General features: G+C 43.7%; 1 protein-coding gene across 3 annotated transcripts in view; it reads left to right on the forward strand.

The window, feature by feature from the left end:
* LOC110522289 (tumor necrosis factor receptor superfamily member 21) overlaps positions 1 to 22,123 on the forward strand; it is a 37,822-nt gene extending 15,699 nt beyond the window's left edge. For all 3 annotated transcript variants that reach the window (XM_090232907.1, XM_021600557.3, XM_036975869.2), the window contains 4 exons: positions 1,063 to 1,632; positions 12,107 to 12,372; positions 19,170 to 19,380; positions 19,727 to 22,123. In XM_090232907.1, the coding sequence (XP_090089033.1) occupies positions 1,063 to 1,632; positions 12,107 to 12,372; positions 19,170 to 19,380; positions 19,727 to 19,956 (1,277 nt within the window). In that variant the 3' untranslated portion in view covers positions 19,957 to 22,123. The remainder of the gene's footprint in view (positions 1 to 1,062; positions 1,633 to 12,106; positions 12,373 to 19,169; positions 19,381 to 19,726) is intronic.
* The last annotated feature ends 368 nt before the right edge of the window (positions 22,124 to 22,491 follow it).

Here is a 22,491-nt window from a genome sequence, read left to right on the forward strand (position 1 = left end):
GAACCACCACGACATGACAGTGTGTCCCCATGCAGTGAAGAACTGAAAGCATTGCAGTTGAGATGAATATGCCAATAACACAGCTTGCTTCTGGATTACCTGTACACTGTTAATAGGATCCCAAGGATTACCAATGATCCGGGTGCCAATCCCAAAAGCATCCCCCAATATGATGCCATTATGAAATTATAATCTAATCTGTTTAGTACTATAGTAGACAGGGGTATTCCAGTTCAGGGTTAGCGAGTTTTTACAGTATTGATTCAGGTTCAGTGGAAGTAAACACATCTCCCCTATTGATTGGCTGTTTTTGTTTCTACAGTAGCCCATAAAGGCAGTGTAAGTTTGACATTTGGGCCTGCTCTTTTGTTATGGGGCAACAGTAATATCCAGTTCAATCTCAATGCACTAACTGCCACATGAATGTGTTTAGGCATATATCGTTGACTTCTTTTCAACTCTAAATCTCATTTATTTCCTGCTGAGACTGGAGCTGTAATTGAATTTACTCCAGCTTTAGTAGAACACTATATGAATTTTGTATTTTTATTTAACTAGGCAAAATCAGTTAAGAACACATTCTTATTTGTAATGACAGCCTACCATGGAACAGTGGGTTACCTGCCTTGTTCAGGGGTAGAACGGCAGATTTTTACCTTGTCAGATCAGGGATTTGATCCAGCAACCTTTCGGCAATTTGCCCAATGCTCTAACCACTAGGCTACCTGCCATCATTAGGCTAGCTAAAGTTAGTTACTTGCTGCCCCAATGTGGTAGTTGTAGAAGGAGCAATCTAGTGCTCTTCTCGTGTCAGATTAGTTGGGGCTTGGCCAGAGCGGGGACCTTCCCTTCCACAGCTGTCCAGCAGATTGCCTGTGGGATTAAAGTTTGACAATTTCTCCCTTCTGTGTTGTTGTAGTCTGGATTTAGCCCATCTTTGGACTGCATTTAATTATCTTTCTCTGCCTCTCCCTCCCCCTTTGTCTCTCTCGCTTTTTCTCCCTCTCCTCCCTCATTCCCTCTTTTCATTTCTATTTGTGTTTGTGTGGCTCTGTGGGTTAGACAACTTCAGACTGACAGCAGGTGCTGAGGACTTAGAGCTCTTACTGAGTGCCACAGGGATTCTACCCAGCTATGGCCAAGATTCCCCCCCAGCAGGCTCCTCCGAAGCCAGCCCCGAAGACAATGGAGAGATCCTGAACCTAGCCGCTACGCCTGAAGCCCAGGACTCCACACGGACTCTACCACACCAAAAGTACTCTGTTTCCAGTGATAATCACCGCACCCACCCGGCGGCCAACAACCGGGCCATGGATGGCATGGAGGATGGAGCTGGTGTGGGAGTGGGCAGGTGGGTGCAGAGCTCAGGGTACAGGCCCACGCGGAGGGGCTCCCCCAGACCCAGCACTCATACGCACTTTGACATCAATGAGCACCTGCCCTGGATGATCGTTCTGTTGCTGCTGCTGGTGCTGGTGGTGATCGTGGTGTGCAGCGTGAAGAGGAGCTCCAGAGTTCTGAAGAAGGGTCCAGTCCAGGACCCCAGCAGCATCATTGAGAAGGCAATCCAGAAGAAGACCTGCCCCCCGACACAGACCAAGGAGAAGTGGATCTACTACTCCAACGGACAGGGTGAGTGGGCGCTTTATTTTACCTCTCAAAGGTTTATAGAAAGAAATGCAACTTTGGTGATAAGTCTTTTTCTATGTAGCCGCATACTTTATAAAGAAAGAAAAACCTATATTTTTGGTACAAAGAGATATTTGCGAGACTCTCAGCCGAAAAGACCGAACATCTGTTGATCTGTTGTAGCACCAGCGGGGGAATCTAAATCCAATTATTTCTGTGCCAGAGAACACTACACATAGCAGGACAGTAATGGCAGTTACACAAGCAAGGGCATGGTCTGCAACAAGCTGTAACTGCCACCTCACTCTCCCCACACGTATCTCCTCTTTCTCTACCTCTCTCCCATCTTCTTTTGTCTCACTTTCTTTTTCTACTTCCCTCTTTACCCCCTCTCCTCACTTCCTCTTTTCATTCTCTCTCTGTCTCCCTGATGCGTCTGGTTGTGTGTAACCATGGGAGCCGGGGTGGCCGCATGGGGCTGATCAGTTAAAGTAGTGAAACCACAGTACTGCAGCAGGCAGGCAGGAGGAAGAGCGCCGGCTGCCACAGCCTGATGTCAGCCTCAGATATCCATCCGCTTGTAAGCGAGAGAGAGGGAGAGCTCCAACCCAGTGCAGTTCAGTTCAAACCAGATTTTTCCAGTTCTCTGTGGTTGGAGAGAAGCTCAACTTTATCATTGCACAGACACATGCCACCCTGGAGAGGGTGAAGGGAGGGCTGGAGAGGCCTCTGCTTTCAGAGATATGTCCCACTGGGCACACCATGTCATTTCAACGTGGTGTGTTGGGTAATATTTGGTTGAGACATTAATCAATGAGATTACAACCTATATTCCCCCACTCAGAAAGACAGCCAAATGTTAGTTGAATTTCTAATGTATTATCATCTCTATGCTTTCAACCATTTAAAATTACAAACAAATTCCAATGGAAAAACAATGTCAGATTTTGGTTTAGTTGTCACCCACATGTCTATCACTGTGCTTTCAACCATTTAAAAACACAGCAAAGTTCAAATGGATATACAATGTCAGACATTTTGTTAATTTATAGAACAGATTCATCTATTATCACTGTGCTTCATAATACCAGAACCAAATGGCCTGAATTGCAGTTGAGATCACGTTAAAGTACACGGTGCAAGTGACCAATGTGGTTTGAGATTCTGCACAAATTATTAAAGCATTTGTGAAGATCTCCACAAACCTATGATGACCTATGCTATGCTATCTTGAACATGCATGCTTTATATGGTTACAGAAAATAAATGTAAATGTAAATGTATAGTATACATAAATGTATAGTAACAGTAACTTCAAAATGTGGCCATGGATGTGTTACTCATTTTAAGGTTGAATGTTAGTTTGTTAGATAGCCTTAAGTTTAGGCTATTTACTGTATTACAAAAGTAATATTGAATTGTGTTTGGTTGACAACGCAACCATCGAGAGCATCCTGACTGGTTGTATCACCGACTAATATGGCAACTGCACCACTCTTGACCAGAAGGCCCTACCGAGGGGTGGTGCGGACGGCCCAGCACATCACTGGGGGTGAGCTCCCAGCCATCCAGGACGTACATGCCAGGCGATGTCTGACAAAGGCTCGAGAAATTGCCAAAGACTCCAGCTACCTGAGACATAGACTGTTCTCTAAGCTCCTGTCTGGCAGGCGGTACGTACAGGCGCGTCAAGTCTCAGACCAACAGACTCCTAAAACAGCTTCTATCCCCTGACCATAAGACTGTTAAATGCTAACAACTACGCAACATGCAACAATTTCAACCATTTTACTGAGTTACAGTTTACAGTATATAAGGAAATCAGTCAATTGAAATAAATAAATTAGGCCCTAATCTTTGGATTTCACATGACTGGGCTGGGCAAGGACGCAGCCATGGGTGAGCCTGGGAGGGCATAGGCCCACCACTTGGGAGCCAGGCCCAGCCAATCAGAATGAGTTTTTCCCCACAAAAAGGTTTTATTACAGACAGAAATACTCCTCAGCTCTCCCTCAGACGATCCCGTAGGTGAAGAAGCTGGATGTGGAGGTCCTGGGCTCGCGTGGTTACACATGGTCTGATGCCGTTTGGACGTATTACCAACATTGGTGGTGGCTTATGGTAGAGAAATGAACATTAAATGATCTGGAAACAGCTCTGGTGGACATTCCTGCAGCGAGCCTGCCAATTGCATGCTCCCTCAAAACTTGAGACATCTGTGGCATTGTGTTGTGTGACAAAACTGCACATTTTAGAGTGGCCTATTATTATCCCCATCACAAGTTAATGATCATGTAATGATCATGCTGTTTAATCAGCTTCTTGATATGCCACACCTGTCAGGTGGGTGGATTATCTTGGCAAAGGAGAAATTGTAACTAACAGTGATGTAAACAAATTTGTGCACAAAATGTAATACACATTTATTTATTTCAGCTCATGAAACATGGGACCAACACTTTACATGTTGCGTTTATATTTTTGTTCAGTATATTTATCCTTCTACTGTTCACTATTACTCCTGTTGATATATATATTACCATTAGTATACAATATTTCCTCAAGTATTTATATATTTCTGATACTAGTCACTTTTCAGCCCTGTTTACATGTATAGTACCAGTCAGAAGTTTGGATACACCTACTCATTCCAGGGTTTTTCTTTATTTTTACTATTTTCTACGTTGTAGAATAATAGTAAACACATCAAAACTATTCAATAACACATATGGAATCGTGTAGCAATCAAATTATAAAATATATTTTATATTTGAGGTTCTTCAAAGTAGCCACTCTTTGCCTACACTGACACTCTTGCATATACACACACTCACACTAACACCCTCACACTAACACCCACACACTTAAGGCCAATCCAGACACTACGTAGACGAAGGGAGCGTATCGCAGTGTTACAATGTCGTTTTTTGTCACAAAAGGGGCGGCTCATTGTAATACGCTCCTTCATTCGACAAATTGAGACTCGACAGATCATTCCGAAGACTGAGGGGCAGTATTGAGTGAGTTTTGTAACAGAAGTACTGTCCCTGTGTCTACATCACATATTTTCCGGTATCCCTTCTGCTATAAACTCAGAAGAGATGGACGTGATGCTATTTTGCCTCAGCTACTTGCTATAAATACTTGCAAGCTTCCTTTTTTGTGCTTATATTTCAAGATTTGCTACAAACAATTATGTCTCTGTCCAGTTTTGAGGAGCGCCTGTGCGAGCTGGTGAGACAATACGAGAACCTCTACAACCCTTCAATGCAGTTGTATTCGGACAAGCACGCAAAAGACAACCGCTTAAAGGAGATATCACAGAATGTTAACACCGATACTGACATCAAAGAAACATAGAAAAAGATTTGGGACCAGTATTTTTGCAATCTGAAAAGAGTGAAGGAGACGAGGAGTGGGGCTGCTGCTGGTGTCTACTGGCTTCGTGTTTACGTGAAACATCGTCATCGAGTGGGGCTGCTGAGGGCCCATCTACAGGTGGTTAATCGCCCCTTGGTTCATCATCTCCCCAACCAGGTTCATTACCTCCCCGGCCCCTCTCCCCAACGCCCTTCTCACCAACACCCAACACACCGTCCAGTCATGCCCTGCAACTCCAAAGCGGCCGAGGATCCTTTGGACACTGACATTATGCAGCGAGTTAAAGAAACGCCAGCAGGAGATACAGAAACAGCAGCAGTGTCCAGCAAAGGCCGTCTACAACGTCATGGTACCATGGACAGTGTCTATTCCTCCTGATCGATGTCTCCCATTTGTCAGGGACATGACAATGTACTTTCACAGGACCATCGATCAGTACTGTGTGTCCGCTTGGTCCACTCTCGAGTGAGACAGAGCCGTCCGTCTTAACCCAAAAACTGGTGTTGTGTGCCTTTTTTCTCATTCACACGTTAGGGTGTTGGGTAATTTTCTGGTGTTTACTTCGCGTTTTTTGTTTTTTTTCCCCTTTCATCACACTGTTAACCTGTGTATTACCATAGCAGGAACGTCTCCAATAAAAGGCCACTACACATAACCATGTACAACCTTGTGTTATGTTGATTAGGGAAATGTCTCGAGGGTCTAGCCTTATTGTCTACAGATGGACAGCCATTCTCACCCATGTACCATAGCAGGAAGGTCTCCATTGAAAGGCCTCAACACAAGGTTGATCCTAGGCCGTCATTGAAAATAAGAATTTGTACTGAACTGACTTGCCTAGTTAAATAAAGGTATGTGGTCACATGGTCATGTGTAATGCTGATTAGGTAAATTGCTCGAGGGTCTAGCCTTATTGTCTACAGATGGACATCCACTAATTGGAAGGCCACTACACATAATACAACGTTAGGTATATGTCTTGAGGGTCTAGCCTCCAAAGAATATATGACAAAACTAAAACCACACAAGGATGAAGTGACTGTCATTATGGTAGTCTTTATTTTGATTTGTAAAGCGTGAATAAGAAAAACAGCTAAATCCAAACAGCAAAACCAAGTGTGTAGCTCACAATATGACATATAAACAGTCATCAACCAGAGGAAGAGAACACATGTGCCACATGTGTTCCAAACCACACTCCAACATTTACTGTAGGGTGCCACGTGTGATAGCAGCATCCTGGAAAGACACTTGACCAGCTGGTGTGAGGAAGTAGTCCCTGAGGTTGTTGCGCACGTCTATAGCAACTCTGTCTTCCAACATGTTTCTTGGGTCCAGGAAGCTGGTGTCCCCCCTGTCTCCACTCTCCTGGATGCAGGTCCCCAGTGGGTGTGGTGTAGTCAACAAACGTGGAGTGGATGTACTGTGTTGATGAGTCTATGTTGTGGGTGTCTGTGGTGTAAAGGAAGTTGTGGAGAGCCACGCAGGCCTTGATCCTTCATCTTGCAGCCCTTACCTTATTACCGAAACACAAATGTCTCACCGCCTCTTCAAAATTGGTATCATTTTCACATCAAACAGTACCTTCAGAAAGTATTTCTACATTTTGTTAGGTTACGGCCTTTTTCTAAAATGGATTACATTTTTTTTTTGTCTCATCAATCTACACACAATACCCCATAATGACAAAACAAAAACAGCCTTTTAAAAACGTTTGCAAATTTATAAGAAAAACCCCCAAATAGGGTATCACACCTACCTTGTCACAACACAACTGATTGGCTCAAACGCATTAAGAAGGAAAGACGTTGCACAAATGATCTTTTAACAAGCCAGACTAAGTCAGTGGTACAGATGGAACTATCCAAGTCGAAAATGGGTAGGGTGTCTGGGGGTTGTCGTGTGTCAGGGCTCTCACTGTGTGAAGTGAAGAGATTAGCACATTGTACCTGTCCGCTCACACCACGTGAGAATGTTCCAGGAATGTTAGTGTATAGTAGGGATGTGGACATTATGAAGATAGAAAGGGACAACTGAAACATGATCTGTAGTCTAACCGTGATTAATATTCAGCCTGACTACATACAATTGTCTATTCAACTTCCCTTTTGTGTTACTAACGAAAGGCATTTTGAAAGCATTAGAGAGAGCAATCTGTTAACAATTGAGTCCTCAAGGAAAGTCCTCAAGGAAAGTCCATGATAAACTGCTTTGGTATTTACATGGATTCCGGCTGCTATGCTAGGATTTTCAGCATTTAAAATGTTTTGTCCATTTCTCACACACACACTAATGGCAATCAAGAAATTAAGTGCACTGACATTTTTCACATATCTTTCTTTACTGTTGTCTCAAAATAGTAGTAGTAGTAGTAAGATTTTTATTAACAATGTCCAGATACACAAATAATCTGCATTTTTACGGCGATGTTTGTCTATATTCAGTTCCAAAAAAGAGAATTTAATTGTATTTTAAACTTCAAACAACAAGTGAATTTACGGCATGTTTTTTAAAAAAGGATTATAGAATGTTTATCAAGTGGATGCCAAGTTTTACATTCAGACCATGTGTGTGTTTGTGTGTGTGATTACACAGCTGTTTACTCTTTCGAACAAAACAGTTTGTTAATTCGTCCAAGGTGTATAATTGGCTACCCTGAAGGCTTTAATGTCTATTTACTAGAGTAGTTAAAACACTCCTAATAAAACGTGGAATGGGAAACATAAAGAAGACGAGATCATACAAATAGCCAATTCTTTCATACGAGTCCAGAAAGTGATGTGAAGGGCGAGCAGGGTATACATAGTGCAGATGAAATGAATCCGCCGTGTGAGCCTGCTGTTTACGACGCCCAGGCGGGGGGCGGGGGGGGGGGGGGAAGTACATAGGAGGCCGTGCTGCTCAGCACCAGGGTGGGCCAGGCCACAGAGACAGGCAGGAAAGCAGAGATAGGACCTGGACTGTGGCTGTGAGTCATTTGGGCCTGCTGTGGATTTTGTATTATTAAAATTTTCATGCAGACGGATTGGGTTATGATACTTTACGTTCATTTTGTTTAGTGTTTTTTTGAATGATAGTGTTCTACAAAATGAGAAAAACTGAGCAAGACTTCACAACCCTAGGGAGTCAAAGAAATTGAAACAATGAAATTGACTGAGCAGCAAGCTGGTCTTATGCGACCAATTTGTCTCTTCCATTAGGATGACTTGGGCTCCTGAGTGGCACAGCGGTCTAAGGCACTGCATCTCAGTGATAGAGGTGTCACTACAGATCCCTGGTTTGATTCCAGGCTGTATCACAACCGGCTGTGATTGGGAGTCCTATCGGGTGGTGCACAATTGGCCCAGTGTCATCTGGGTTAGGGTTTGGCCGGGGTAGGCTGTCATTGTAAATAAGAATGTGTTCTTAACTGACTTGCTTATAAAAATGACACGTTTACTTTGTCACCAGCAGGAATCCCCAGAGAGAATCAGAGCAGATGAACTGGAGTGGAAAGGCTGCTATTGTGGCCTCTTTGTCATGCAGCCCTCTCAACTCAGACCTGCTGTCTCAATCGAGTTTTCAAATGAAAATTTTACAGCGCCCCCACTTCCCATTAGGGTCTGTGGTACTGTGTAAGAGATTAACCACATTCCACATTGTCTCACCACCTCTCAGAGGCTCTACTTGTAACAGATGGAGACTACGTGACAGTATGTTTGTGTTGTGTTGACTCTGAGTAACCTGTTGAAAAGCCTTGCAGTAGCTACATTTCTCTGCTCTGCAGGCAACGTTACATTGCTGTGAACAAACTGTTTTATTTTTAAATTTGTTTTATTTAACTTTTGTTTAACTAGGCAAGCCATTTAAGAACAAATTCTTATTTACAATGACAGCCTTCCCGGGGAACGGTGGGTTATAACTGTGACACAACTTGTCGCCTCATCTCTATGCACCATCATCAATGTGAAAACTCAATCTATGTTTTACATCTAACTAAGAGATTACATTTGGAGTCTTCATTACTTTCGAGCGTCCCGTTACTATTTACTGATTGGCAGCCATTTTCGGTCAGTAATTTGTTTATATTCAATCTGCCACCACTGCAATCATGCCAGGAGGTTAAGGAAACGGACTATTGTACACATTCGCTAGCATACTGAACTATACATGTAGGTCATCTATTATATCCAACTAAAACAGAGATTGTATTTCCCCCTAGCCTAGCTCTGTCACTTTGTTTTAATTCTCTCTAAAGAAGGTGACAGTAGGCAGGCTTGATAGGAACTGTCACAAAAGGCTTCAGGTGTCGGTCTCATCGTTCATCACAAAGTCGCTTCGTGGCACGACTCTGACCTCAGGGCAGGACAACCGTAGTGTAGCCTTGGCCTCGACCAGATCACAAGCCAACCACCGCCGGTTTACAGCGAGTCAATCTCCCAGCTACCATCTCTCCAAACCGACCCTGTATTATGCACTCTGGATGTTTGGGCTTTGATAGAAGATATTGATCAGGGATCACTGTGATCGTTATCAAAATGTAATTATTAATGATGTTTCTCTGCACATTATAGTTCAGCCTGCATAATGTGGCTTCTTGTAGTCTGGGGAGTGAGGTTTGGGTCAATTCCATTTAACTTTCCATCAATTCAATTAATGAATTGGAGTGAATGTTACATTCAGTAAGTCAATTGGAAATCCCCCCATGTTTTAATGAAGGTTTTGTTTCAATTTTAATTTATTCAAGTTTATTTATGACGCACAGTTGAATATGGTTATACCTGCAGGGATGGCACAGTTTCACAGACACACAGACATGGGGTTTTTCTGCACCTGTTTGTGAACATGTTCTGTATTGACTGAGTGAAGTTTTAACACCTGGGGATGTTTGTGTCTGCCTGGCAGTCTGAATATATATTAGTTAGGCTATTCACGTCTGGGACATTTCCTGTTATGACAAATGCTCCCCCCCGACATATTTCTGCCACTTGGCTTGTATTTGCAAGTCAACATGTTCTGCTGCATCCCTCAGAAGTGTGACTGGAGCCAGACAGGCAGGGTGTGGTGTAGGATATCCTTCAGATAAGGTCCTACAGCTTCAGAAAGGCTATGGTTGGGTGAGGAGGAGAACCCCATGTCCTCTTTTTCCACTTGTGTCGTTTCACAATCAACAAATTGAGGCCGCTTAGTACTATTTATACATTAAAACCAACGAGTATGCATTTTCTCAAACCTATCATAACACATTCATCAGTAGACCATGACGTAAGGAATAAAATGAGGTATTTCTAGCATGAAAGACCAAAGGGGACCGCAAGATGGATTTATGCATTGTTTGTTATCCAGATGCCATTAACAGCAGGGAGTTATAGCATGCCATGCTATTGCGCGGACCTTAAGCAAGTAAGCATATGTCAAGGCATGAGATGATCCAATGTCTTACAGTATGCACATTTTCCATTTACAGTTTCACAACAATATTGCCCTATCAAAACCCACAGTTATCTATGAGTAGGTCCAGTAGTTTTCCAGACCATCAGGAAAAAAAACAGGCCCTATTCCCTAATTATAAGCTACAGGGCACTGGGTTTATTTCCCAGTCAGTTAACATGGTCAGGAAAAACTCTTGGCCCTATCTCTGAGCTTAGGCAGTGTCTTATACCTGGGTAGTGGCCCTGGCTGAAAAGGACAACCAACCTGCTGAGTCTGCAGCTGAGCCTAACCATGTTCCGTACTGGCACTAAGGACCTTTGTTTCAGCACCAGCTACTCTCACACATGCCTTTTGTGATTATCAGAGAGAGATTATGAAAGAGCATTCTCAACATAATTTCAATGGAGTGTCTATCTTAGATCAGCAGTGTTGTACTACTACCACTACTACTTCTAATACGACTACTACTTCTAATACTACTACTACTTCTAATACTACTACTACTTCTAATACGACTACTACTTCTAATACTACTACTACTTCTAATACTACCACTACTTCTAATACTACTACTACTTCTAATACTACCACTACTTCTAATACTACTACTACTTCTAATACTACTACTACTTCTAATACTACCACTACTTCTAATACTACTACTACTTTTAATACTACCACTACTTCTACTACTACTACTATTTCAACTACTACTACTACTACTACTTCTAATACTACTACTGATACTACTACTTTGAATACTACTACTACTTCTAATACTACTACTACTTCAACTACTACTACTACTTCAACTACATAGGCAGTGTTACTTTAAAACACAAAACGCCGGACAGGAGGACAGGCAGGCAGTTCTTCAAGGGTCTTTGAACCCATCAGGAGGTTGTCTTCATATACTGAAAGTAACACTTCCTCCATCTGGTTGAGACCAGTTCAGCTTTATGAGTCACGCTGAGTCTGTCTGGACAGGGTGTGCAGAGGGAACAGATGGGCTGCCAGTTCTGGGGTGCGGAGAGGTGGAGGGTAGTGGAGAACTTCAGATGCATCTGCTGAGGTAAAGCTTGGTGAGAGATCACTTTCAGAGAGTTTATTCCTGGATCCACTGGTTTATGACAGTGCATCGCTCATAAGCAGCAACCAGACGTGCAGGTCTGCTAAAACTGTTCTGATTACCCCCTAACTGAGACCTAAGGCTTAGGTTGACTGAGAGGTCATAACCCTTATGTAACACACACATACAAACTCACTCTCTACATCTCTACAACACAAATCTTAGATTCACTGTGTTCACTTAATAGCGTTTTAAAAGAAAGGAACAATGGCTCAGTGTGGTTCAAGAGGACCCATTTTTTGTTGTTGTACTAGTCATAGTGTTGATTATTGCTTTTAACTGACACAACCTTACAATTAAGGAGAAATCAAGTAATATAATTGTATGCTCTTTTAATTTGATTTCTAAGTACTTAATGGGCATAATTACTATAAATGAAGGAAGTGCTGAAAAGTCTGAAGGGGTAAATTATCATATCATGTCTCATGATCAACCGAGTCCATGTGAATTAGGGATTGACTTATTAGTCAAGAGTGACATCCATTGTTAATCAATGGCTCCAGTCTATTTCAGACATGGCAGAAAATGTACCTGTTCTCTCCTCCCTTTACCTAGGTGTGGACATCCTGAAGTTGGTGGCAGCTCAGATTGGCAGCCACTGGATTGACATGTACCAATCCCTGGCCAATGCCACGGAGCGTGAAGTGGCAGCATTCTCCAACGGCTACCAGTCGGACCACGAGCGTGCATACGCTGCCCTGCAGCACTGGACCATCCGCGATGGGGACGCCAATTTGGCTAAGCTCATCAACGCCCTGCACCGCCACCGCCGTATAGACGTGGTGGAGAAGATACGGGGCATCATGGAAGACAATCCTCAGGTAAGCCCTACTGGCAAAGAGAATCTGTCCTGTCCTCCAGTGAACTCTCCCATCTTGAATCACAGGTGGGCTATTTGGGCTTAATGGCACTCCTCACTAATGAGCCTTCAGGTCCTCATTTATCTCACCAAATCTCTAGAGTACAAAGTCACTCACAAAGTCACTCAATGTGAACGCAAACATAGAAATCACATATGGAATGACAACGTTAATATAACAAGTCACAAGTGGTGACCAGCCCTCCTGCCTTAAGGGTAGCGCCCCCATGACTGTCCTGGCGTGGCCTAGCAATACTGTACAGTACAGAGGTCAACATAGAGAGACTGGCCAGTTGCGAAAGTGGATCATTCATCACGCTCCACTTTTCTCCTAACTTCCTCCCATCTCTCAGATACATATCATATTATCCCCATGTCCAGTGACCTTCTCTGCTCAAAGTTAGATTCTTACAGTTAAGGGCTTGTTATGGTCGTCTTATGAGAGATATTGAGACCCGGAGATATGTCTAACAGGCTGCCTATTGTAATTCTGCTTGTCGTCACTACTTAATAATCCTTGGATGATGGTAATATCTAGGGTGTTTTGTCTCAATCGATGGTGGAGGAGATTGCAGGTAATAAATCATTTGGTGAGGGAGGGAACAGGGAAGCAGAAGCACAATATGAGTAGGGAACATAGTGTGCTGGAGGCTGCTCTCTCCCCTTTCTCCCTCCCTCCCTTGTTTTTCCTCAGTACACTCTTGGCCATTTCTACAGATTTTCTCCTCATTCCATTGAATCAGCACTGGGTCATGTGTTATAAATAACTTAAGGGTAAACCACCAGGAAATGGTAATTCATGAGGGATACTCTGTAAGGAGGGATGACCATTCATCATGCAGTGGGCCTCTTATTGGTACCAGACAGAAATGCTGCAGACAGACAGCATTGTAGGTGTACACATATGGTATTCTTCCTTAGAGGTATAATATACAACCATGTGGTTCCACTGACGTAAGACTTCCCCATCCGTGTGATTCATAAATGAGGTGTCTGTGTGTGGCGATTCCACCAGAGTGGGCTGGCTGCCTTATGTATGGGAGGGATGGAGCGAAGGAGGGAGGAAATGAGAGAGGGAGGGGATGCTGTTTCCTGCTGCCACCCCAGTTTTGTTAATTCATTAAGACACAGCTTCGAGCTATCCTCCATGACTGGGTTGTTTTTAAACAAACCGCAGGTGGTGAGCCCCAAACATTGCTAATCTGCCTCCCCAGCTGATATTCTCTCATTCCAATAGTGTGATTTCATCATAGCTGTAAGTCAAGGAGCCTGAAGCAGAAAGGACAGAGGCTGATCCAAGTTGTTTGCGCATGTGTGTGTCAGCATGTACTGTATGTGTCAGCGTGTGTTGGTATGCGTGTGGAGCATGTCCTCCTGTTTAATCTTGCAGATGACCATAGCTGCAGTGTGAGCTGAGCTGTGTCTCTCCTCCTGCCCTCGGTCTCAGCTGGTTAGGGCTGACTGATGGAGTCACTGCACTGTCAGTGTTAAATGAGGCCTAGCCATAGACCACTGATACTGAAGGGCCTTGGCACACAGTAGTAGTTTACCCTAGGACACAGAGACAGACCCTTTTACTGATAATGTCACCGCAAAAACAGTTTTGCCGCAGCATATGGTCAAAATAACGTGTTTTTACTTCTCACTGTCTGTTTCTTTGCAGCTGCAAAAGTCTAGGCCCACGTGTTATGATGCTTCAGTCAGCAAGGAACCTGACCTACATGACGTTATGTCAGACAAAACACCCTCCCCCATAAAGTGAAATGAGTGTAGTTGAAGCACCAATCTGCTCAGCATGTTTTGTTGCTGTAGGATATGTGTTTTCTATGTAAGGTATTTCTGGGGCACCCTCCCTCTCTCCTCTGTGCCCCAGACAGACACGTTTTAGCCTGCTCAAAAAAACCACACAGTCATCTGAATGATGCATTTAGAGGAAGAGATTAAACATCACAACACATTGACTCTCTGTGGCACGCAAGACCTCAGGTCAACTCCTCGTAAACAAACTGCTTTAACAGAATGACGATTCTCTCTTAGTGCTTCAGTGGTTGTTGTGTTTATCCTCGCTTGGTAAAAAGTCTTGTCCCAAAGGTCCTAGCCAGCTGTCTCTGTCTGTTTTCTTCTTCTTTCCCTCTGGTCCTCTACTCCCAGTAGGAGCTTTTCCATCCACACCAAGGCAACTTCTCATAATAAGAGTTCTAGCCTCCCCTTCAGGCAGGCACAATGCTACACACAATCCAATTTCAGACATTATTAAGTGTTTACTACTCCCATTAAAGGTCCATTCATTCGTTCAGAGGCCCAGGTGCATTCTCCGGTCTGCACAGGAAGATGGTGCCTATTTCTAGCTCCTAGTGAACTTTGCAGTATTTAAACAAATATTATTTCTTAAATTATTTGCTCAGAACATTTCTTGCATTATTACCTTTTGGATATTAGATTGGAGATCACTCAACCAGCAATTCGACCAGAAATTATATTTCCCTGAATTTAATCCTTTGTTTGAACTCCCCAAGACAGTTCCCTTCTTCCCAGGGGCAGCTCCAAGACTCCGCTGTTGGAGAACAGGAATAAGGAGTGGGCTCCTATTCAGACTCAGGAGGCATGCATTCCATCCACCACTTCTGTGTATGTTACTCGCTAACGTTAAGTCCCCGGACAATAAAGTAGACGAGCTCAGGACAAGGATCTCCTTACAGCGAGACATTAGGGGCTGAAATGTACTCTATTTTATGGAATCATGTCTCTTTACGGATATACTGTACCCTACCATTCAGCCAACAGGGTTCTCTGTCCATTGCACGAACAGGAAGAAATAACTCTCCAGGAAAAAGAAAGGTGTATGTTTCATGACTAACTACTTGTGGTGTGATTGTGGTAATGTACAGGAACTCAAGTCCTTTTGTTCTCCCAATCTGAAATACCTCATCATCAAATGCCGACCGCATTACCTCCCAAGAGAGTTTTCTGGCTCTCAAGGAACTACACTCAACTTTATGCAAACTAGACACCGAATATCCTGAGGCTGCAATTATTGTAGCTGGGGACTTTAATAAAGGAAATCTGAGGAAAACGCTACCGAACTTCTATCAACACATATTCTGTGCTTCTCGCTCATCGAGCATTCTTGACCATTGTTACTCCTCCTCCCGGGACAGCTACAAGGCTCTCCCCCACCCTCCCTTTGGCAAATCAGATCATGCCTCAATTTTGCTCCTCCCCTCCTATAAGCAGAAACTTCAACAGGAAGCACTCATGGTAAGGACTGTTCAACATTGGTCTGACCAATCAGAATCGATGTTTCAAGTTTATTTTGATCACGCAGACTGGGAAATGTCCCGGGTTGCCTTAGAGAACAGTATCAACGTATAAACTTAGTTGGGGACTGAGTTCACCAGGAAGTGCATAGAGGATGTTATCCAAACAAAAAAACGTGGATGGATGGCAGCATTCGCTCAAAACTGAAAGCACAAACCACCGCATTTAACCTCTGCAAGGTGACTGAGAACATGGACGTGTACAAACAGACCAGCTATGCCCTCCGTAAGGCAATCAAAGAGGCAAAACAACCATGTAGGGACAAAGTGGAGACACAGTTTAACGGCTCAGACACAAGACGTATGTGGCAGGGACTCCAGACATGGATTATAAAGGGAAAGCCAGCCTTGTCGCAGACACCAACACCTCGCTCCCGGACAAGCTAAACACCTACTTTGCCCATTAACCCTCATAATGCTGCCGGCCCAGATGGCATCCCTAGCCGCATCCTTAGAGCAGGTGCAGACTAGCTGGCTGGAGTTTTTACGGACATATTCAATCTCTCCCTATCCCAGTCTGTTGTCCCCACTTGCTTCAAGATATCCACCATTGTTCCTGTACCCAAGAAAGTGAAGGTAACTAAATTAAATGACTATCGTCCCTTGGCACTCACTTCGGTCATCATGACGTGCTTTAAGAGGCTAGTTAAGAATCATATCACCTCCACCTTACCTGACACCCTAGACCCACTACAATTTGCATAACGCCCCAACAGATCCACAGATGACGCAATCCCCATTTCATTACACACTGCTCTATCCCATCTGGAAAAGAGGAATACCTTTGTAAGAATGCTGTTAATTAATGTGTTTCTATCAAATTGCCTTGTTTCACATAAAAAGGCTGTGCGTGGTGACATAGTGCACATAAAAATAACTGTTGCCGTTAAATTACCATGTACCGTTTAAAAAATACAACTTAAATGAGTTTCCATCGCTTTTTCAACTGGTTTTGTCAGTCAAAATGTTGCGCTGTATAGCGCATGTGCCCACTCTGGTCTTGGCACATGCTTTCTAGCCAACAGCTGGCAGATACAGTGCACGTATAGCCTACATGATGAGATTATTATGGACAAAAGAGTGAGATGATCTTTATTTGTCAAACTGCTGGCAAGCATCTATCTTCATGTCACCAGAATAAGACCCTGGATATTTATTGGAAAGGAGCATCAAGCTCATCACCGTGTACTTTCAGGTAGGCCCTTCATCACATCTGTTGGGGAAGATGTTTAGTATCAGCTGTAACATCAGTGGTTGCAGCATCACAAGAATACTGTCTATGAGGGAGAAGCAGAGAAAAGAGCTGCCTATTAAACAATACCCCCAGTGTCCTACATAACAGTAGTGATGCTGAAATTTCTCAGTGTTAACATATGAGGATTCACTTTAGTGGTAAAGGCTCTCTTGACCCACAATGTCTTATGATATAGCAGTTTTTCCATAGCCTGCTGTATTTTGCTCCTGAACAGGGTTTATGACTAAACATGCAACACATCTCTCCTAAGCGCCAAAATGTGTACGCTACTCTGCAGTTTCAGTAAAATATCTGTGTTATTTGTGATCTAATTAAAATGTGGATGTTCTCTGTGTCTCTGATGCCTCAGCAGTTCCTCCCTACACAGGGCCAGACCCCCTAGCGTGTCTATTGTGTGTTTGAGTGTGTGCGTGATTGTGTGTGTGTGCTTGCGGGCCTGTGTGTGCCTGCTGCCTGGTGTGAGTATGTGTATGTGTATGTGTGTGTGTGATGCGTGACAATGTCCCTACCCTGGGGTCTGCTGTGTGTGTGTTGATAGGCTATGTCAGTGACTCAGCCAGATCACTGACTCTCCTCTAATGACTCAGTCACTGGCTACTGACAACTCAGAGAAGCATCTGGAACGGTGACACCATTTCCCCCTGTTTTCTCCTAATTCTCCACGATGAGTCGATCTGAGTTCAAGTATTTTCAGTCTCCAGGGGTTTCTCTGGAGGGTTAGTTGGTAGGTTTTGTAACAGCTGTTTGTAACATAATTTGGCCAGGGTGGCGTAGTGCTCCAGTCTTCGTGGACGTGTCATTGCCTGCCTATCTGGCCTAGTGCACAGAGGAACTTGTTATCAAATAGGGGAGATAGCAGGGGCTGCATATGGGTCATATACGCACGCAGAAGTAAGTGAGGTCTGTCTGATGCCACATCAAGCTGTTTTATATGGGATTTTATGTTCGCATCAGAAGTTTTCCGTTGCACTCCCGTCACCTGCATGAAATTCAATTGTGTTTCTGTGAAGCCATATTGAACTGTGTTCTATTGGATTTTCAGCACCCTGAAAGTTTTCCATTGCATTTCCATCGCCTGTATGAAATGCCCTTTACCATTTCCTTCCTGTCTCACTCACAGCAGGGCCTTTTTCTCTACAGTACCGAAGTCAAAATGTAAGTCTCTCAAGAGCTCATCTGGTCCGGTCACCACCAGTTCACTACATTACCATACCGAAGAAGACTGTTATTTATGTCTTCCCTGAGCCCCAGGGCAAGCACAGTGGTGTACTATACCTGGTAGTGTGTGACTGGGCCCATGTGGTCTTTGGGCAGTACATTCCTGCTCTGTCCAAGTCCACAGAATCCCTTTCATGTCTGGCCGGTTGTGTACGCTCCCTGAGGCAAGGAGAGAGAGTCACGGATGGGAGTGGGTGGTCTGGGGCTGTGGGTTGGCCCGCTGTGTCACCTGACGTGGGCTGCATTAGGCTGGGGCTGGGCACACAGGAGCTCCCTGTCCTCTCCCTGCACCGCGTAAAATGGCCTGTTTCCAAACTTGTGCAGGTGTATCCAAAAGTCTAATAATAACCACTTGTACCATAGTAGGCATAAGTCGTGATGTGTAAAGGATTCAAAAGTAAGCAATTGCTAAAGTCACTGACTGTCTGTGACATGACAAACCTGAGCACTCAGCTCTTGAAATGCTAATAGTTCATGACAATGGTGAGGTGCAAGTGTCAGGATATCTTCCAACTATCTAGGAATCTCTTTAGTGTTGGCACTTCTCAGCATGGCACCGGCTGGACACAATTGCAGTCAGGATCAAAGTCGCCATTGAGTGGTGTTCCCACTATCAAACAGTCGCAAATTGCTTTTGAGTCATCACAGATACCATACTTTAAATCCTCAGCGTGGCAAGCAAGACACAAGTGCCTTCAGAGGTGTACGGATAACTAGGAGTACGAAACTGGGGTATTTTGTGCAGTGGTCTGTCCGGACAACAGCGTGACTCAGAACACTGCTTTCTCAGCCATTGGTTTCCAACACTGACACTGACCATCTCCTCCCCTCTCCCTCTCAATTCAAGTCAAGGGGCTTTATTGGCATGGGAAACATATGTTAATATTGCCAAAGCAAGTGAAGTAGATAATATACCTTTCTCTCTCTCCATATCCCTCTCTTTCTCTCCTCCCCTCTCCCTCTCTGCAGTTTAATCTGAACCAGCTGATGACTGTGAATGTAACCCCGAGCCACAGTCCTGTCCACAAGTCTTTGGAGTCTCCTGGGGTGGTGGTGGAGCAGTCTCCTGTGGACCGGACCAAGGGCTTCTTCCCCGACGAATCAGAGCCTCTGCTCCGCTGTGACTCCACCTCCAGCAAAGACTCCGCCCTCAGCAGGAACGGCTCATTCATCACCAAAGGTAACCACATATTATGACACAGTTCTGTTTCAGTAATTATGCTAAACACCTGGCTCCTACAGAGGTGACATATTTGTATTTACTGCCCCCTTCTGGTTATAAAGTGCACCTGATTTCATACTCCATTATAGCAAGTCATCAACTATGAAATCTTTGAGAAATATGTCTTAGTTCTCATAAGGATGACTGGGCTTTTATTCCCAGCAGCAGAACGTGACTGCTAATTTAGTCATTCATGATTTCCTATTTTATGGACAACAACAAGCTGTAGCTAACATCCACAGTATGTTGCAGTCTATCCTCCTCCTCATTCTGACATTTTCTTCCTCTCCTCTGTGACTTCCAGAGAAGAAAGACACGGTGCTACGTCAGGTCCGGCTGGACCCGTGTGACCTGCAGCCCATCTTCGACGACATGCTGCACATCCTAAACCTTGACGAGCTGCACGTCATCGATGCGATCCCCATGGCAGAGGACAAACTGGACCGCCTCTTCGAGATTGCCGGGGTCAAGAGCCAGGAGGCCAGCCAGACCCTGCTGGACTCGGTCTACAGCCACCTGCCTGATCTCCTATAGGCCCACTGCTGTGATGCTACAGACCTATACTGTGGTCAGGGGACGCCCCACTTCCTTCTGCCGCAAACCCCTCCTTTTCGGTGTGGCTACTTGGGTGTGCCCCCCCCCCAAAAAAAAATACTCTGAGGTAAGCTAGTGAGATGCTGCTTGATTCTGGATAGTCGTCTACACGCCTTCATGACCGCCAATCGGCTATCCTCCATTCCTAGCAGCCTGACTTAATCCCCTACTAATACCAGGGTCAGGGAGCCTCCTTTTTTTCACCTTTATTTAACCAGGTAGGCTAGTTGAGAACAAGTTCTCATTTACAACTGCGACCTGGCAGTGAGCCTGCCTGCCTGGAGGAAGGGCAGGACAGAGTGGCCAGCCTGGAGTTCTGGGCAGACATAGCACCACCATCACCACTATGCTTATTAAACCATAGCTATTGCCCTTGTGTCAATGTAGCATTAAACAAGTGTTCTCTTTAAATTTTTGAGATTATAAACCCATATTCATGCAAGCAAACTTCAACAACACACTCTCATGCACAATGTCTATAAATGTCAAACATCCCACATGAAGAAATACTATAGTCTGCACTATGGTAGGACTACTACAGTATTCACTGTAGTGTTTTTGCTAAATTTACTGTAGTATTTACTACAGTATACTGTAGTATTTACAGTTTACTATAGTATAAATACTGTAGTAAAAACAAGCAGTAGTGTATACTATATTAATTACGGTAATGTTTTTGCAGACTGTAGTATACTGTAGTATTTACTGTAGTGTTTTTGTTTTATTATCTTTGACATAGAAGTGGGGGGCATTCTCCTTGAAGAAACCTACTGGAGAAATACTCCGAGTAAATTTTCCATAACCTGTAGGTAGTACTGGGTTCTGACACGGAGAGTTCAGAGCTTCTACTCTTTTCTATAACCATAGGGAACACAATATATGGTCTGTACTTGGCATGTAGGTTTCAAACTTACGGGTGGCCCAAATTGGGACTTGGGGGAGGGGAATGGGCAAATGTACAAATTATATACTGTAGTATTTACTATAGTTTAAAAATATATGTTTTTGTGGACTGTAGTATTTTTGCAGACTTTGTTGTACTATTTACTAGTGTTTTTTTGTGGATAATACTGTAGTATTTACTATAGTATTCTACAGTACTACAAAATTCTATACTAAGTCCTACACATGATCGAGGGATACTACAGTGTATACAATTTTATAGTATACTACAGTTTCCTACATACTTCTATATACTGTAGTATTATAGAATAAACTGTAGTATTTTTTTATGAGGGACACTACGACACACACTCATGATGCACAATGTCTTACACTAATAGTATGTAATATGATTGATGCACTAATTCTTGTTCTTTGAGTAACATAACCATTTCATCTGTATGCATTCTGCCATATGTGCTTCAATGTCTCTTTGAAATGCTGTTTACTTACATGTCACACTTATTTTTTGTCAACATTTAGTTTGAGTATTATCATTTGTAGTTTTTTAGCAACTATGTTTGTCTTGATTTCAATGGGATTCTGATATGTCCCAGCTTGGTGTAATGAGACCATCTTACTGGATGTAAGATATGCATAGTTGCTCCATATTCTACTTGAATCTGACAGTCATCTTCTGGATTGTGGTACTTGATTAAAAAATAACAATGTACAACTATAGTTCCTTTTAAATTCAACATCTTAAAAAAAAAAAAGCACCACCAAAAAACATGCTGTGAGGTGCCAGTATTCAACTCGCAGATGTTAGGAAAGGAACACAGGCTGACTTTTTGCCAAGCCAATCGTATCAAGCTATTCTGGTGCTAGACTTGAAATTCTCTAGTTGGGCATAATACCAGGATGATATGGGCGTCTTTCAGGACAATCGCTACTAAAGTATTCTGGACTTTGCAGGGGGTAAAATAGATGCAGCTGCTCTGGACTTTGTTGGACAGAATTGAAGTGTTGTTCGAGCTGTCCACATCGCTGTTGGGTCTAATGTAGGTGTGAAGGTAAGCATGTAGAACGAGTCTGAAACATTGAAGTTGAGGTATACTGTACATGTACTCTGGTGGCTGTTTTTAAACATAACGCGTGTAACCAGTACGTTTACTATTATGTAAAATCTTAAATCAACCAATTAAAGTTCAAACGTTCGTCATAATGTGGAGTGTGTGTCATACTTTATCTCTCTTTCAACAATAATTTGTTACAGTAAACATGTTTCCATGTAACCTTTTTATGGTAGTTATAACGACACAAGGCGATTCAGATGCAGATGGTTTGAGTTGATCTTTAGTACAAGGGGTAGGCAAAAGACAGGTCGGGGACAGGCAAGAGTTCATAACGAAGTCAGAGTCCATAACGGTACAGGGCGTCAGGCAGGCTCGAGGTCAGGGGCAGGCAGAGTGGTCAGGCAGGCAGGCTCGAGGGCAGGGGCAGGCAGAGTGGTCAGGCAGGCAGGCTCGAGGGCAGGGGCAGGCAGAGTGGTCAGGCAGGCAGGCTCGAGGGCAGGGGCAGGCAGAGTGGTCA

This window comes from Oncorhynchus mykiss, chromosome 4, assembly GCF_057628025.1.
Source record: "Oncorhynchus mykiss isolate SJ-2025 chromosome 4, ASM5762802v1, whole genome shotgun sequence".
NCBI classification, from domain to species: Eukaryota; Metazoa; Chordata; class Actinopteri; order Salmoniformes; family Salmonidae; genus Oncorhynchus; species Oncorhynchus mykiss.